General features: G+C 34.8%; 1 protein-coding gene across 3 annotated transcripts; it reads left to right on the top strand.

Annotated features, from left to right (window-relative positions):
* The first annotated feature begins 11635 nt into the window (after positions 1-11635).
* On the top strand, positions 11636-15741 carry LOC128556178 (kelch-like protein 10). Of its 3 annotated transcripts, none has more exons than XM_053540316.1 (2): positions 11636-11653; positions 12548-15741. In XM_053540316.1, the coding sequence occupies exon 2, from the start codon at positions 12593-12595 to the stop codon at positions 14315-14317; it is 1725 nt and encodes a 574-aa protein (XP_053396291.1). In that variant the 5' UTR covers positions 11636-11653; positions 12548-12592; the 3' UTR covers positions 14318-15741. The 3 variants fall into 3 exon arrangements, with proteins under 3 accessions (XP_053396291.1, XP_053396289.1, XP_053396290.1); XM_053540314.1 differs by lacking the exon at positions 11636-11653 and adding an exon at positions 11786-11944; XM_053540315.1 differs by lacking the exon at positions 11636-11653 and adding an exon at positions 11991-12136.
* Positions 15742-19673: the final 3932 nt, after the last annotated feature.

The following is a 19673-nucleotide window of genomic DNA, read 5'->3' as shown; positions in this document are numbered from 1 at the left end:
TTTTTTTTCCGTTTATTTTTGTGTGTGTTTGGGGTGTGTGTTTTGGTGTTTTTTTTTTTCGTTTTATTTTCATTCCCATATTTTTGTTTTTTTTCTTTTTGGGTTTTTATTTTTATGGTTTTCCCCTTTTTATAAACAACAGTTGTTTTTAATTTTTACAGCCCAAAAAGCATGCAATTTTGTCAATATCATCTTTTAAAATAATGGTAAAACTTTTTTGACTGCCATGTCGGCTTTTGAATTTTTCCTGTTTTGTTGTCCCCCATATTTGAAAGGGAAACTAAATGTTTAGTTAAAAACGAGAAAAAAAATTTAAGTCGGTGGTGGTTTCCCCAAAACCCCCACGGTAAAAGATGTTTAACAAGGATGAGCTTTAACCCGGGGGTAATTGCAAATTGGTTACAAAATTTTTAGAATATTTAGATTTTAAAATGATTAAAGGGAAAAAGTTTTCGGGAAACGGAAAAAAACCAAAAACCCTTTTAACCTTTTACTTTTTTCTAAATGGGAAAATTATCTTTAAACTAGGGGGCCCGGGGGTTTTCGGGGTAAAAAAAATTGGGCCCTTGTGGGAAACAATTTTTCCAAGTTGTTTCAAAAAACCCCCCCAAGGATAAAAGAGTTATTACGGACACGTAAAGTCTATTATGATATGCTCTAAAATGCAGGGCCCTTTGGAGAAAGGGTTTGGGTCGGGGAACATTGTCTGTTTATAGTTACCATTACCCCAAGATTTTTCAAAATCCCTCCAGGATCAGGAAAATGGACCGACACAAAAAAACCTGTTAACCCCTTTTGACCTGGAGAGGGTTCTTTTTTTCAAGGTTTAAACATTTATGCTAAGTACTTTAAACCTCTGATGAAGGCAAGGTTACGTTAATAAAAAAATCCAAAATTTTATTTTTTTTCTTGAAATAGAATTGAATATAAAAACACTTAATAAAAAAACATAATATATTGGCCTAACAAAACTGAAACCCCCTCAGAAGCAACGAGGACAAAACAAATGTAAATTTTGCAGACCGATTTGACTGAATTTGGGGTTTAATTTGTACGTAGTCAGCAGTGTACATTTTTTAGATAATTAAACCATGCTTTGCACGGAAGAATTTGCAACCAGCTTTGCACGGAATGCATGGATAAAGGGTAGACTGGCTATTTTTTCACTAAAAGGGCAAAGTAAAAATCGAAGTGGGGATTTTCATGGAGTGGGAAAACCTCTAATAAAAAAAGACTGTAAAAAGTGTGGCCCGTTAATTGCGCACCCCCTTTAATCTTTAAATTTTTTAAAAAAAGGGGCAACGTTTGGAACTACATTTTTGTTTTCAATGGTGCACATATACATACTTTATTGATTGAATTTATAGGGTTAGCCCGCGGGGGTGCCGACAGAATTAAATTATTCAAGGTCCTTACCAGGGAGTTTCTTCAGGAAATGGGACTTTGCGTGTCTGCAACCCCTGTATGTAATGGTTCTAAAAAAAAAACGAAACCTTAGTATGATTAAAAATTCTTTACATGTTTTTTTATATGGTGGTATTTTGGACCGTTTTGATTAATTTATCTCGCGCGCCGAAAAAAGATTGTGCTCTCGGATAAACTGTCGTGCGATCGAAAAAGAGTGCACTCGAGATATATTTGAGCGAAAAGGATAAGATGCCATCGAGCGTTCGAATTATTTTTCTGAAAACAATAGGTCATGTGGTCTTAGATCGACCCCTGATTCACCGTCGACAGAATTATACCACGTGTTTAGCAAGTCACGGCCACCAGCGGCCCATCATTTTTAAAATCAAGTGTAACTTTTTCCCTAAAATATCTTTTTTCTTTAAATTTGTTTTGACAAGGCTTAGAGAAAAAAGTAATAGCGACCATGTTTTTACCAATAAAGTGCCAAAAAACGATATACAGGAGCGTCGAATGACTTTCCTCCCCTCACTGTAGGAAACTATTTCCTAGCCGCTAAATGCGCCTTGCTAACTTCCCGGCGAATGTTCTCAAATTCTCACTGTGTAGAAATACATTCACGTACCGTAAAGTTGGCTTCTAAGCGGGTCATTCGGGCTAACTTTTTCAGCTCGTGATAAACCCGGCTCCGCTTTGATGCTAAGGGTTAAATATGATGAAAAAATGATAAGTTACTGGGGAACGCTATAAATTTTTTTGCTTACATACGTCACAAAAACAAAAAGGCAAAAAATACCACCATATAAATTAGTAGTTTTTTTTATAGTTTTTTTATTAAATACGTCTCCGCAAAGCGGGGCAATATACGTTAGATTAAAGGGGGGAAGAAGAAGTAAAATTTAAAAAACAGTGGCCAGTCGGTTTGCAGACAGACTAGCTAAAACTGTACATGTCTGAGGGGCTTTCCGGATTTAGATGTTTTTCATAGAAGAATTTGGAAGTACTAAGTGTTTAAATTTTTGAATTCCAATTACCTTGGAAAAATTTTAAAGGTTCAATTTGATTTTAAAATACAGAAAAGGGGGATGTTTTAATACAGCATTTCTTTTGGGAAACATAATTCAGTTGCGGGGAAACCCGGAAACCTTTTTAAAATTTTACTAGGTGGGGAGGGACGGAATTTAAATTTTCCTTTTTTTTCTTGACATTTTCCTAATGATATGGTATCATTCTTGCCTTATTGTAGTTTCGAATCAAAATCAAAAAGCGGCATCGGGTAATTATTCAATTACCAGTCCCCTGTCTTTTAATATCATTCGTGTTTATTTCACAGAAAAAATTAGTCTTTTAAGGTTTTAATGAACAATTATTCAGGTTTTAGACTTAATATGGCAGTTCAAAAAGCCCTCCCTATGTAGATGAGAGTTAAGGGATGTAAAAGTCATTTGGTAAAAAAAAAGTTACCGTTACGAGTAACATTTAATGGCCATGAAATTTGATTATAGTAAATATTTATAAAAAAAAGGAATGTTATAAAATATTATAAAGAAAGAAAACCTTTTAAAAATTCCATCACGCTTTAGCATGTAGCAAAACATAGTTGATGAATTTTGATGGCTTTTCAAAAAAAGTAAAGTCTTTGCCCTTTTTCAATATTTTAACTAAATTTTGTTAACATGCATAACTTTGTTTTTATACTTTTTAATTACGAAAGTTCTGTAACTGGCCTTTTGCTAAATTATTAAAAAAGGAAAAAAAAAGGAAAAAAATCAGTCGTGTTATGTATCACATGGCTATTTTGCGAAAAGCATTGACATTTTCAATTTTTTTTAACAGAAAACAATTTGCAGGAACGTTAGAAAACGACACAAAGTTTTCAAATGTTATCTTTTTACACAATATTGTTATTTTGAACAAATTTAAAAGGGATTTTTTTGTAAAAATTTTTTTTAAGGGTTTTTGCATAATGGAAAACGGGTAAATGTGTAAAAGTTTTTTAAACTAAAAAAATTTGATTTTACATATTTTGATCAGATTTGTTTGAAACACTCGCTCAGAGAAAAGTCTTAAAATTAAGTATTGCAAGTAAAAACTTTTTTAAACTTCGTGATGAAATTCTACATACCTTATTAGAAAGGCTTATCATCAAAAAAAGAGTTCTAAAAATATCACCAATTTTCCTTACTTTTTTTATATCAGCTGATCTTTGAAATTTCATGTATTTTAAATGCTTGTTTAGACATTTTTACCATGAAAGACAGAGAATCAATAAAACCCTTTTTATCCCCCTTTGCGGGTTTGGGTCTCTTTTCTTTTATTTTTACTGATATGTAAGTTTTTCTCCGGGCACAAAATAAAAAGGCCCTTTTTTTGGGGTGTGTGATAAGAGGTGCAATGTGACTTTTTGTTTTTGAGTGGCGGCGGTGATGGGTGGTTTGGTTTTGTGGGGGGGAGGGGGAAAAAAAAGTATATGTGAGGAGAGTGGTGGGGTTTTCCACTGGTAATCTCTTTTTACCTACTATACCCGAATTTAAAAAGTCAATCCCTTAACTTTTTAAAGTTGTGATCTGGAAAAAAAAAATACAAAGGACAGTTGCCATTTGAATAAGTTTGTAAATTTGAATTTTTGACCAAAAATCATGTTCGGGGTCTGTAACTTCATCGCCTCCTTTCATATGCCGATTTGAAGTCAATATTTGAACGGTTTTGAAGTTATGCTCGGACTCAATATAACAGTATGACCTTTGGGGGGTAACTGGGCACCTCTTTACTGCCCGATGCGTAGTGCCCTGGGAGGATATTTCTACCTTTAGTAAACACATGACATTTTTATTATTCGGTGTTTTTCACGGTGCTGGAAAATCCATCTCTCGTGCAGAAAATGACGTATTAAACTATTTTGTACAGAAGATTTGTGTAGTAAAATAATTTTTTTACGTAAAAATAAAATACCTTGATAGTTTTTTTTTTGTTCCTTAACATATTCCCCATTCAAAAAATGCCCTTTTCGGAAAAAACATAACGTTTTTACTGCAGATGATAAACTAAATGGGAATAACGTGTTTTCGTGTTTGTAACGTATGCGTACTTCGTTTATTGACGTAAAGTTCCCGCTTTTTAAACCACTTAAGAAAAAAGGCATAAAAAATTCTTTTTAAAATTTTTTTTTTTACTATATTTTTTGAGTGTAGCATGCAAGAAAAATTCAATAAAACTGGTGGTAGGGCAAGGAAAATACCGGCTCTTAGGTAACTGATTAAGGGGTAATCGGCAAGACCCTTTTATCCCAAAACACTTCATCGGCGGATATTCCCATCTGCACCTCTCCGGGAAAGAATTTTAAATTGAAACAAACAGATAAAATTGTTTAAAATAATAAAAAAAGAAAAATGAAGTTAGATTTTAACTGAAAACGTGAAATTTATTTTTACACTACCCCCTTTTATTCATACAAATTTTTTTCCTTTTTTTAGCCCCGTTTTAAGTGCTGTTCTAAAACAGACTCTGAGCGGTCACTTTTTGGGGAGCCCCGGGATTCAAAAATTTTTGCGAAAAAGTTGGAAACGGCACCTCTATCTATCTTATACCTCAGTTCTTTATATACCCGGATTTGTTTCAAGCTAAATTGAAAATGAAGAGTTTTTGCACATATCCAGCTAAAATTTACGTTATTCGGAAGTTAAAAAAAAAAAGATACACATATGAAAAAACGGGGGAAGTTTTACTGATTTTCATATTAATACGGTCAAATGCTAATGGCGCTTCCCTTTAAAGGTTAAAACAAGTTGCAGCAGATGAATTTTGAGTAACTTTAAACTAAAAAAATTAAACCCCTTTTTAAGTCGTTTGGCATGTCAAACGTTGTTAAATTAAATATGTATGTTATTTATTGTATTTTTTGTTATTGTTTTTAAAGCTTGTCTTTCATTTTTAAAAATCATTTTTGTTTTTCATATTTCGTTTTTTTTGTTCTTGATTTTTGTTTTTCAAGTGTGTCATTCTATTCGAAATCTCCCTTTTTTTTTCTTTTTGTCGTTTTTCTATTGTATTTCGATATTCTTATGGAAAACCCTTTTATTGTTATTTTTTTTGTTATTCTTTTTGATTTTGATATTTTTATTCAGTCGTGTCTTATATTCAAAATATTACCTTGTTATTGTATATTGTTATTTTATTGTATTTTCGAAAATTTTTTTGATAAAAAGTCATCATTTTTGGTTCAATATTGACGTTTCTTTTTAAAAAAAGTGTCTTCTTTTTTTTAGTTATTTTGTTTTTGATAGCGTCGCGGTGCTATTTTTACGCGGGAAATCGAAAATTAAAATAAAATATAAAGCTTTAAAACAAAATGAATATACAACAAAAATAACTCTTTTACAATAAAAATTGAAAAGTTTTTTAGAAATTTTAATTTTTATCAATTTTTTTGGCCATTTAGTGCACTAAATGTTTGTTCTTTTTAAGGGGTTTAGTCCATTTTTTCCTAAGTACAGGTTTTTTTTAAATTTTTATCATCTCCCCTTTTTTTACCTTTATAAAATTCACCCTTTCATAAATAACTAGAGAGTTAGGGTAAAAAGGGAATTCACGACGTTTGGCGGAAAGCCAAAAAATTAGCATCGCAACGTGCGAATTACTTCTTAAAGCTGTTTGGAAAGAGGTGCAGGAGGGCGATACACCGGACATTTTGTTTTTTTTTCCGGGTGGATAATCTTGGTGGTTAAGCACATAATGCGTGTATGTGCAAGTCTTTTTTATTGAAATGGGCATTTAAGAATTTTGAAAGCATTTTTAAAATTCATAAATATTTTGAAAACAGCTGATGTTATAAATTTAATTTTTCTTCAATATTTTATAAAATTGCTGTATTTTCTACAACCATAGAAATCAAAGGGATTTTCTAATAAAAAGAAAAAAATTTAAAAAATTTGATTTTTTTGTGTTCTGTTTGATTGTAGGTATAATTAATAATCAATTAACGTTTTTGTTTCGAATTCGGAACTCCCCCACGGTATTAATTGCTCAACTTTGTTTTGACAACATCTCAACAATAACAAAGCGGGTACTTCCTTGCGATGTTAAAAACGAAAACTTTTGTCGTGGTTAACTTTTTAAATCGTCTGAGTTTGTTTTGATGCATAGTTTTAAAGATAAATTAAGCAAAAACAAGTATTTTTCGGGAGCTCAACCCAATATGTTTTTAATTTACATGCCGAAAACATTTTTTAAAATATATCAACAAAAATTTGAAGCACTTTAAGAGATACATGTGACACAAAATTTTAGTATTTTTGACTACGTCAGGCCATAACACTGGTTTACTGTGGAGATCAAATTAAAACATTTTTTTAACCCCTCTTTGTCTACAAAGAAAAATCCCCTTACCCCGGGAAAAACATATTTTTACTTCAAAAACTTTTCAACCTTTCCCCCTTTTTTTACAAATAAAAATCCCCTTACCCCAAAAGACATATTTTGACTATAAAAACATTTTAACCTTTCGACAGGACCCAAACGAAAATGACGCAGGTCAGTGACCGCGTGATATTAACCCAGGGCAGAATTCACCGAGGCGAAATTTTAAAAATACTCAAATGGAATCTGAAACAAAACCTGGGGGTTGAGATTTTGGTCAAACTTTTTGAGATATGCGGAAAAATTCACTGACGGACAGACGGAGGGGGGCTAGGCAACACTAATTGCCCCCCCAAACACAAAGGAGGAGGGGGGGGGGGGAATAAAAAAAAATTTTATTTTGTAACATTCTCTATGCAAAAAAAAAATCATTTTCCGCCAGTTTAAAATTAAATTTACTTAATAAAAAATTTCTAAAAAAATTCCTAAAATTTCAGCGAGAGAATAAAATTCGGCTTCTATTTTCCCCGGAAAAGCCTACAAACTTCTAAGCGTAACTTTAAAATTTCCATTAAAACCGTGATAAAGAAACTAGAAATGTAAGATTTGTAAATACAAGAAGAAAAAATGTTTAGAAAGTATTTGATTTTTTTAAAACGGTATGGGGTAAATATCTATTTTCAAACAGCTTCGCCGTTTTTAGTAAAGAGTTTTTCTTAACGTCGAAAAAAGCGGGAAAATGCGCAACGCCAAAAAGCCGTCCCTATCGCATTTAGACTTTATCTTTTTTTTTTTTTTTTGACTTCGTAGCTCCAAAAAAGTCGGGGAGTCAAGGATTTTTTTGTTATTTTGCTGGAAAAAGCCTTTTAAGTAATTGTGTTTTTTTTTAACCTAGACCAACAAGTGCTCCAATTTTTAAAAAAGAAAAGTCACTTCCCTAGAGTTCAGATTTGGAACAACACATGCAAGTTTTTTGGCTAAATTTATTTAAACGAAAAGGGCCCAATAAACTTACAGTTAACAAAACCGTGTGCAACAATGCGCTTTTGGGTAAAAATTTTTTGGGAAAAGTGTTTCATGATTTTTTCAAATGATTTTTTTTGTCTTTTAGTCAAAAAAAGCAAGAAAAAAAAGGGGGGTAGGGGGAAAAATTTTTGAAAACGCAAAACGAAGTCGGTACCCCCCCATTTTTGTTTGCCCTTTTTCAGAAAATAAAAATTTTAAGATATTTTGTTTCGACGTCATTTGCGAAAAAAAATGTGCATTTGACCTTTTTAATAAAATTGTAAAACGGGGGAAAATCAACTTTTGTGTTTTTTGTAGTTTCAACGTGCAACTGTTTTTGAAAAACCCGCTATTTCAAACCTTTTTCTCTTTTAATTTTAGCTTTTTTGGGAGTACCAAATTGATTTTTAAAACTAGTACAGCTTTCAAGTATCCAAATTTTTTTTCTTTTTTTTTTCGAGCAAAACAATATTATCTCCCCTTTTAAATGGACGGATCGTTTTGCCTGCTCCGTTTTTGCGTGAACAAAGGGGTATTCTTGAGAGGCATTTACGCGCAGTGTTTGTGCGAGTCTTTTTTGACATTTCCGATTTTTTTGTTTTTACGTTAATCATTGTATTTTTTAAAAAATGAAAATGATTTTTTTCGGTGTTCATGCAAAAAAAAGACAGAAAAGGGCGGGAAATCCCTGTTTTAAATTTTCGATCTTATTCCGTGTTATTTCGTTGAACACGAAAAAATAGTTTTATTTTTTATATTACATTATATTTATTTCCCTTTTTAACAAATAATATTATAAAGCACATATTTTTTTGGGGTTTAACATTAAAATCAGCTTCCCGGCCATTCTGTTTACCAGAGGAACAAACGCGGCCACTAAGGGAAGTTCTCCCCCGCTATACGGGGGACACGATAACGAAAACGCGACAACACGTGATGATAAGCGATCTACGATAACGGAAAATGGGGAAAACGCGACGTACGATGGGGGAAAACGCGATATCACCATCGTTTGTATATCGCGTTATCTCATCGGGGGGGGGCGCGTTTTCGTTTTTTTGAGTTTGGTGATTTTTTTCGGTTTTTCAAAAACGTACTAAAGACGCATTTTGATCAACAATTTAAAATCGAGGCCCAAGGAAATTTTATATTTATTAAGTAAGCGTTCGCGTGGTTTTTATTTTCTAAGGTTAGAATTTTAAAATGTTGAGCGCTGGTTAAAAATTTTTTATTTTACCCTTTTTTAAAGTTAAAATGCTCGAAAAACACGGATATGGCTTTTATCGATGGGCAGGTTGAGCAACGCTGTGCGATAAACAGCCCGGGAGTCGATTTAAGTCTATTTTTTCCTTTTTATACTCGGGGGCCATGACTTTAATAAGGTACAAAAAAATGTAAGGTGCTAGGTACACTTATCTACATTATATTGTTATAATAATGTCTGCACAGGACTTAAAAAATTAAAACCCGACCAGAATTTTATTTTTTTCCCCCGATTTTTTTATATATTTATCGGGCAAGGTCCCGTTTGGGGGCCAATATTTATCACTCATTTTTTTTAAAGTTTGTGCCTAGCACCATAAAATATTTTTTTTTACACCAAAAAACTTTTTTTGCATTTTTTCAAAGGTTTTTTAAATACCCACCCCAAAAAAATTACCAACCCCCCCCCCCCCCCCCCTCCCCAGAAAATTTTTTTTAGGGTTGATATTTTATTTTTTAAAGGGGTTCCCCGATGAAATAGATTAAAATCGTTTCTTGCAAGAAAAAAAGAACAACAAAAAAAAATCGAACAAAAAAAAAATTTTTTTCGAAATATTTAACAAAGGGACACTTTAAATTTTAAAAAAAAATGTCTCCGATTTTTCCCGGAAAAAGTTTAATCCCTTTATTTAACCTGTTTAATATTGGGTGAGCCTATGTGTCAGGGGAGGTGACATGGAAATAGGTTTGTTTAATGACACTATTAGATTTTTAAACCGTGTTTGGACTCTTTAAACCCGGGTATCATAACCTTATGGGAAAATGTTGGAGTATCTAAGCTTTACTTTAAACTACTTACAAGTCCCTATAATCATCAAGTCGGACAGGTTTCAGTAAATGACCAAAATTGTTTTTGGGGGGGGTGTGGCAAAGAAAAGTGGGCCAACCGGGAGCCGTGAGAATTGCCCAGTGGGTCGTTTGGGTCAGGAAGATAGGCCTCCTTTATGCTTAAAAAATCAATTTTTGGGAAAATTACCGAACTTTTAAAAATAGACCTTGACCCCTAGCCCACCCGGGTTTTAACCAAATTTGGGCCCGTTTTTTTAGGGGACGGGGTTGCCCCCTTTTCTTTAAAGGTATCATTTTTATTAAAATAGGACGGCAGTTTTGAAATATACTCCCCTTTACGGCCAAACCCCCCAAATTTAAAATTTTGAGAGTATCTATTTTCACGAAAAAAAGGTAAGTTTGACTGTCCAGACAAACCGGTTTGCAAAAAATAAAATTACATGCTGTTTAGACAATATTTACATTAATTTTTAAAAGTTATTTCATGAAAATCTTTTGTCTGGACATTTTGAAATTTTTGAGTAAACTTACCTGCTAAAATTTTTAAATGAAAATTGTCCATCCTTTAATTTGGACAGTACCAAATGTTAAAAAGGGTGCTTCCAAAAAGTACTTACTGAATGGCGAACGTGAGATCATGACCAAACTGCACGGATATGCAGGGACATGATCACACTGATCGAAAGGCAGAACAATCTTGGGCCAGCAGGTTTTAAAAGGTTATTGAAAAACACGGGCTTTTCCGTCGGAAAAGACGGAAAAACACTGATATCCAATTACGTACAGACGAAGGGAAAAGATAAATGTTTTTTGACAAAGACTTTCGATAGTGTCAATTTTTTTTAACAAAAAGTTTTTTTTGAATGTTATTACCCCAAATAAATATTTCAAAAGAAAGCCTTTTTCCCCTTTTTTGTACGGCAATATTTTAAGCAAAAATTTCAAAGTTCAGCAAATTTTTCCGACGGCGTGTAGAAAATTGTTTTCATACTCGTTTTTAGTCAATATTTCGTCGGCATTCAATGGGACACTAACCGGATTCCGTAGTTTCCCTTTGTCAACGGTGTGGCAGAAAATTTCACCAACGGTGCTGTAGTAAGAAATAATCCCTATCACCGGGCGACAAAGCGACAATGCGACAATGCGAGATTTTACTAATTCTCGCAACTATGTATATTGGATTTCAATTTCACGATGCGAGGTTTAAAAAAGACAAGCGACAATTAAGACGATAATTGTCGCCCTCTTAACCTCGCGAGGATTGTTAAATGTCGCATGTAAGTATGTTTTCGGACAAGGCGACAACGCGATAATTATCGCGTTGTCGCGTGTTGGCGAGGCGACAATTTAAGTGGCACGAACAGGATTCCGTAGTTTTCTGACATTATTTACTGCATTGAAACTAGAAATGTTTGAATGATTAGAAGTTGCTGTTTCTTTGTAATACACTTTATACTACTTGATATGAAGTTAATCGGTTAAGTGATAGATTTACACTCAAATATCCCTGTAGGGATAAAAAACAATAAGTTTACAAAATGTTCGCTCGTCCAATAACCGGGTCATCAACCGTAAGTACATAAAATTATACATTTATTGCACAAATAATGTAACCAAGGTGCGGTATACTTAATAACAATAAAATACTAGCAACTAATCAAGTTTGGAAAAAATCAAAATTTCACCGATCAGTGATGACTGCTATTAGTTTTACTTACTGATAACCGATTTATCCTTAAACTATACCGCTGAAATAAGTGTCGACGTCACGCAAAAAAAAAAAATGATGACATGGACTTTACTGAAGAAATGCTGTTCCTGCATCTGCCTAATTGTAAGTATTTGTTTCCGTGACATTAAAAAAAAAAAGTAGAAGTTATACATCAGTTAAGATAATATACCTCTGTGCTTATTATCAACAACTTATTTCGGGAACTATACATCATTGAATATTTCAAAAATTTTACGTGACCGGGTTCGGAATGTTTACAAAGTTTTTCCACTTTACGTTATGGGTCATAAGTACAAAAATAAATCACGTACTAGATATATATAGATTGGGGTGTAAATAAACCTTACATATTTGTGAAATAATTGGATACTGCAACGTACGTACATCTAAGTAGTAAGTATCTTTTAAAATAAATTTAGCTTTAATAAGATACAATCTCTTACTAAAGAGTTCTCGGTCTTTTGATGATTTGTGAAGGATTATTTTGATTTTAATTTAAATCGGGTTTTGTAAATGATATTCAGATTACTTAACTCTTAGCATCGATCTTTTTTGCTCGTTTTAATAAATATTCAACGACTGTAGGTAAGAAGAAGGGGAGATATTAAATGACGATCATAACGATCGGATATCTGCGTATTTATTTTTTACTGTTGTTATCATAATGTTCATTTCAAAATCATTTTAACAATAGCCTGCTATCTATATTAATCTCATATCATTTTCAATAGCCTAAGATCTTAAAATATCATAACATACGTAATATAGACATAAAATTCACGACGCGATGGAAAAAAGTACAAGTTTTGTTAGATATTTTGAAATAAGCGTTTAACCTGGACTGAAATATATTGACAATCTTCCGTCATCTCTTCTCATAAACAAGATATCTCCCGGTCTGTCTGAACCGTGAAGAAAATACAAAAGTGTGCATTAGGGCTTATAATTCTTTTGAATTACATTTCATATCATATCATATACCTTTCTTCGTTATAGTTTAAGGAGAGTTTACGGCTGGAGTAACATAACTTCAATTACACGATGGAAGCGCCAGAAAGCAAACGAAGATTGTCGTCTTCAGGGGAAGATGCGAGACGTGAATTTATAACAAAACGTTTGAAATCGGTGGATGAACTCAGTAGCAGTTGGCGTTATATGGACAGTATTGAATCGGTCAGTCGGTCAACGTCTGTCGACATGCAGTCTTTCAGTCGATCTACATCTTTAGATCTGCAGTCGTTTAGTCGATCTGCATCGATTGAAAGCTCGAAAAGTGATGCGCTCGTGTTAGATATGGTTGCAGAGACACAAACATCTGTTGAACCAGTGGAAAACGACAACAATGAAACCAGCGGATATTATAACTTTCCGGAAACTGTTGAAATGGCGTCACAGCCTACAGACCCGGATATGTTTGACGAAAGCTTGTGTTACCTGGAAGAGAACGAGGACCAGAACTCATCCAGATGTAAATTGTTGAAACAAATTTCTAGTACGATTCTTAGTGTAGATGAAGAACCACCCGGAGAATTTCGTCAGGAAACTAACGTATGTGACGTCCTTGCCTACGTGCAAAGTGTTTCTCCGGATGACAAGACTGGCATTGCTGAATATCTATCTTCCGGTAGTCTCGCGCATGCCCAGTTAACAATGGGAAATATTCATCATTTCTATCACGTGGCGTCATTACTGCATCTGAAACAACTTCGAGAACACTGTATAAAATATTGCCGTTTGGGTAATCAGACAGACATTATAGCTTGTTTTGAAGGTTGCGAGTGTCAAAATGAAATCAAAAGTGAATCTGCGACAGGGTACAAGCGGTCACAAAGTGTAGTGTCAAACCCCGATGATTCGGATCCTCCCCAGTATTATATAGTGTTTACAGATACGGTCGTTAGTGGGAACAAAGACAAACGTAAAGTTAAGGTGATGGTGATAGACACTTCCCAAAAACGGAACGTCTATTATCATGAGGTGGACAAACTGCGAAATTTTGGGGAAGGGTTCGCGTGTTGTAGCTTTGAAATTAAAGGGACGCCGTTCATCATGGTAAGCGGGGGAGAGGGAAAGAATGCTCATTTAGTGATGAAATATGACATCATTCTAGGACGGTGGGACAAGTGTGCCAAACTTCTACACGGCAGGTCGCACCATATGATGGTCACTGCGGGACCTAATTCAATATACGCCCTCGGAGGGTCGGAGTTGTCTTGCATAGAAGAATATTGTTTAAAAACAAACAAGTGGACTGAACGGGCGTCCTTGGTTTCACAGGTTACATCAGCGGTCTGTAAGGTGTATCAAAATAAGATCTATATTTTTGGCGGCCGAACTCCTGCTGGTCCCATAGCAACGACACAATGCTACGACATCGACAGTCACGTGATCGAGCGCCTGGCTGATTTACCAGTTGCGTTCGATGGCGGTCAAGCAGTAATCTTAAATGATCGAATTTACATTGCAACGGACCAAGGACATATGATTCGATTCAACCCAAACACAGGTTATTCTCGACTTTGTACACAACAACCGATTCACAGAAAGCAATTCGGAATGTTTGTTAAACAAGACAGGATCTATGTGGTGGGTGGGGTATTGTGTGCCGATTCAAAAACAGCACGGATTCCACAATATCGATACAACGCAGAGAAGGACGTGTGGTTGGAAAAAAATAAACTGTGTTATAGTTTTTCAGTTTTAGCAAGTTGTATAATCAACTTTGAAAAGAAATGCTGTGTTATCCCTTTCAATGAAAAGTTCTGACTCGACAAAATCAGTACCATACTTCATTGGAGGAAGCGGACTCGAGTATGACTAAGTGTGAACTAGTCCGTAGTCAAGTCAGAAACTTTAAATGGAAATTGTTCAGTACGAAAATGTTTTATTCGTATTGCTTAATCTGACCCCTTTGCAAATATTATAATATTTTATATACTTTTATTTCATGAAAATGTAGCTATAATTTGTGGTATTTAAATTTCGACATTGTAGTAACAGGAATAATTATAAGTGACTTGTTGACATTTTGGGCTATATCTTACCCTATATAAATTAAGATAACCAAAGTATGAATACAGTAGCTATAAAGTGTGATCGAGCCTAGGTCAAGCTAAATTTTAACAGATATCATTGTATTAATTTATTATATAAACTGAGATTTAAAACCATGTGATTCTAAAATATTACCCGAGTTATTTTTCTTTACATATGTACCCTTAGTTTTTTTTTTACTTTAAGTTGCCTGATTATATCTGTGTAATCATCGTGTACTTATCTGTTTTATAGATTATTATGAACATGACGACACAATCTGTAAAGTATGTGTTCTCAAAATATTTTTTATTGACATTGATTCTAAAAATGGTCTTTTACACAGTATTTATAAATATCATTCATGCTTCTAGCTAATGTACAGGCTATATTCAGTCATTTTTTCGTTGATTGTGTAAACTTAATATATACTTTGTTCATGTCTTAAGTTGTGCAAGGTTCGAGCTATGCACAGACATGTAATACAAATGTTTCTTAAAAGAATATCATGTTTTGGAAATCTTAAGCTCAAATTCTGTTGTTTTGTTTTTCAATTTTAATGTGATGATATAACTCTGAGTGTCAGTATTTCCCTTAGTACATGCATCCAGTAAAACTTTCTGAAATATTTCAAAGGGTTGTATAGATTTTACTTTATTAAATATGTGTATAAACCTTTACATTTTTGAAACTATTAAACAAATAAAACGACGCTTATGTAGTGATATCGATTAAGATTATAAACGAATATAGGTCACCAAAGTGAATAACATGTACATGTATTACCTATAAATAACATTTGAACGATGTTTACAGATAGAGGTGTCCCCATTACCCTAAAAATTTGCTTCTTTTTATTCAGTATTCTCAGTTTGAGGAAACGGTGTCACAGAATTTTTATATCTGTCTGCCAATTAGTTTTTGTCCTTAAATGTTTAGTAAAAGTGGGTAATATCCTGTAATAGCCACGTTAAAAGATCATAAAATTGAGACAAATCATTGTTTCAAAATCTGTAACACAGTTCCCTGATGGAAACGGGAAATATTTGTGTTGTTACTGATTTTGTGATAAATGTATTTGAGTTTAGGTTCACGCGATGTGTAACATTTATCACCTGGGCTTTTAATATATGAGCCGTGCCATGAGAAAACCAACATAGTGGGTTTGCGACCAGCATGGATCCAGACCAGCCTGCGCATCCGCGCAGTCTGGTCAGGCTCCATGCTGTTCGCTAACAGTTTCTCCAATTTCAATAGGCTGTTAAGCGAACAGCATGGATCCTGACCAGACTGCGCGGATGCGCAGGCTGGTCTGGATCCATGCTGGTCGCACACCCACTATGTTGGTTTTCTCATGGCACGGCTCATATATACAATGTTAACCTTTTTGCAAGACAAATCACGTCTTTGTACAAGGTATTTTGTAAGTCTTGTGTATTTGGTAATTTTGTATATTATAAGTAATAAAATGTATAAATGAACTATTAATGTTTTGTTCACATATTCCTTACTAGGATTTAGGTTGATTTCATTTTACATACCAAGTAATTCATCTGCTATTACGCATAGTTCTAGGAAAAAATCTCCCCTTGTATTCCTAAGAATAAGTTATTTTCAGTCTGTTCTAATTAAAGAAACCCAAGAAATGATTCCTGTCGAAATTGAACCTCTTTAGTGCTGTTTAAAGTATTTTATCATTCATTTTGACATGATGGGTATTAAAAAAAAAGTTTCATGAAACGGGTTTTTCCCGCCATGCCAACGAGGTAAACAGAGGCTCATATCATTCACGCAAAATTATTCAGGTAAAATGTCACTATTCATGTTTTGGAGGAACTAAGATAGTTCTTTGAAAAAATATAATCAGACTGATGGAAGGCACCGATAGCCTTGTGGTAGAGCGTCCGCTTCGGGTGCTTGAGGTCGTGGGTTGGATCCCCGACCGAGTCATACCAGACTTGAAAAATGGTGACAGTAGCTCCCTTGCTAGGATTCAGTCGGGAATGAGGTGTCGTCAGTAATTACACATAGATAACTTACATAACTTGTAGAACTTGCTTCACAATCGATAATAATTTGCCACGAATGACAAGGTGGAACAGCTTGTCTAACCAAAAAAAATGGCTATAAATTGTCATCAACACCCCATCTACGTTTTAATTTTCATGTTCATGAAAACTGATACATGACTCGATTTCGAGACATCCCAAGAAAACATGCAACGCTTCTATCTTCACGGCTACCTTTTACATTCTTATTTGTTAATATCCATACTAGACGATTACCAATCTGATATGCAAGTACGAACCCGATATCAAGTATATCGTGTCAGCACGTGACGTCTCTTGACTGTAGTGAGCGTTGGCATGCAGAGTAAACATACTTTTTTTAAATAACGTAATGAAGGGGGGACAAATGGAAAGCGACTAAAAGCTTTCCCGCTACATCTTACTTCCCCTGAGTTCGGAATATAACAATGATTGTAAGACTGGGTGAAACTCGTTGACAGCCGGAGTGAAACAGAGAATGTCTTTTACTTCAAAGATTGGTTTGAGCCTAGTTATATGGCTTTCAACCCAGCTGATTAACTAATCCAATAACGAATCTGATGTTTAATATAATATATTAACCGAGATGGAAAATATTGCCGACAACACCCTCGTATTAACTTAGGCAGTTAGTACAGTATTACGACGTATTCAATATAGTCACTTAATGAAATGTTATTAGGTCTAAGCATAAGATCTACTAACTCCTACGCCGAAGGCTGAGGACCAATACTGATGTGATATTCACAACTGATTTAATATTGTTTCCAAAACTGCATATTTAAATCGTACAGTTGTCAAATATAATGCTGTGGAAAACTGTGGCCTCGGGATCGGGAGGTCGAAGGTTCGAGCCCCTTAGGGAGCGTTCGTCCGGGGGATGTTTGTCATGGAACTCGTTCCGAAAAGGCCGGTTCGTGAGCCGCGAGCTAGTTAAATGAACGGTCACTTTTATAATATAAATATACAGCCCACTTTTTATTGTCCAAATAACAAAGACAACATTTGAAACAAATAAGAACTTTATGGTCATACCGAACATTTTACGTCTTTATTATTTGAAAAGTATGTTTGATTTTCAAAGAAAAAAGACAAACAGCGAATTCTTTATTAAGAAATAAACATAATAGAAAATACTAATGTCGTTATCCGTCAAAAAGTAAGAAAACAATACTGTTTTTTCTGATATTTGAAAAAATTCAGCTGGATAAACTATCAAATTTGATCGGTTTATACTGTCGGAAAGTGTCCTCTGTGAAATTTCAGGAATGTTCATTTTTTATGATTCATGAATGTAACTATCGGTTAGCGGACAAGGCCATACTGCGGAAATGCCACTCGGAGGTTTAAGTTACGAAAAAAATCAAGGATGAGTATCCAACAGGTAAAGCCACGTTCCAAAAACACAGCCCCCCCCCCCCCCCCACCCCCAGCGCGCAATCCACCGCACACGGACGTGCACATAGACAGGTAAACGTACATATAAAGACAAAGTAAACACACGATGACAAAAACAAACAGACAAAGGAACACAGTGTGACACCGCCTTGGAACGCTCATTGGGAAAACACCACTGTGGAGTTCAAACCGGTTTGTCGTGCGCACCTTACCTCACTCTTATCCCTACCATGTTCCAATGTCACGGGACAGTGTAAATTAGTTATCCCCGACACCGGATAAATGCCTAACACAAGCAATAGCAACAGAAGGTATGTCACGTCATGTGTAAAAATGCTCTTGTATATTATTATATAAAAAAAAATAAGAACCAGAGTACACATGTACTCAATGCCTTGCAGAAGACAGAGCAAGTCGCGCGTTAGGTTCACCTATATGGCGGGTGTCTGACATGTTTTCTAAGAAAGTTTACATTAACCACACCTACATCATATGAGCCGCGCCATGAGAAAATCAACATAGTGGCTTTGCGACCAGCATGGATCCAGACCAGCCTGCGCATCCGCGCAGTCTGGTCAGGATCCATGCTGTTCGCTGACAGTTTCTCTTATTGCAATAGGCTTTGAAAGCGAACAGCATGGAGCCTGACCAGACTGCGCGGATGCGCAGGCTGGTCTGGATCCATGCTGGTCGCAAACCCACTATGTTGGTTTTCTCATGGCACGGCTCATATTAAAACTGTTTTGACTGATTGTACAATTATCTGAATAATTGTATTCGCGGAAACGAGCATACATTGTATTGTGTTACATGTAGTGGTTGAGGACACGTTTGGGCAAGCAATCATACCTCACTTAACTCTGTACTCTAATTTACAATATTTCTTAAACTTCGTATGTAACTTAAATATGATGTATTTTCTACTGATGTTTGATTAGTTTTATTCGTTCGCTGCGTTATGTAATCATAGCTGTTTCCAGTCATTACTGATCAGTCGTTGGCCAAGGGAAATTTGGATTTTGAGACTCATTTTCAAATTCAGGCCGGTGTCTGGATACGATCCAAATATTACAAAATTTTATAAAATTGGGACCTTAATTCAAAGCACAGGTGTTAATTTTGGAACATTTTTGGGTACTGTTGTTAGTTTTATTATGTTTGATTATAAATAAAGATGTTGCTTTTAGATCAGTTGGTGATTTTTTCTATTGCCTCCGTCGAATTTTTTTATAAGCAAAAGTGTCGGTGACGTCACGGATTTACGGCCATTGTCGCTATCATCTGGTTTCAGAATTGGTCTACAAAATTCGTTTAAGAAATTATTTTCCTTGAACATGTTTTCTACGTATTGACTAATAATATCGGTCATATGTTTACGAATCAGATTGAAATATCCGTCACGAGGGCACCTGCGCATTGGGCGGTAACAAGGCGTCCTTCCTAATTAAAATAAAGTAGTTATACCTTACTATACATAGTAACAAGAAAGCCGTTGAAAACGACTATTACGGTCACCGTTGACGAATTCATAATGGCACAGTGTACCTCACGCGCAATTATCATAATGGCCCCGGGTAACCAGAAAGTCCGCAAGTTCTGGCGTTGACGTCATGCAGTAATGCCATTATGGAGGCTGAAGGGGT

The sequence above is a fragment of the Mercenaria mercenaria genome, chromosome 4 (genome assembly GCF_021730395.1).
Source record: "Mercenaria mercenaria strain notata chromosome 4, MADL_Memer_1, whole genome shotgun sequence".
NCBI classification, from domain to species: domain Eukaryota; kingdom Metazoa; phylum Mollusca; class Bivalvia; order Venerida; family Veneridae; genus Mercenaria; species Mercenaria mercenaria.
Note: the sequence above shows the minus strand (reverse complement) of the source record. Positions and strands in the feature narration are given on the sequence as shown.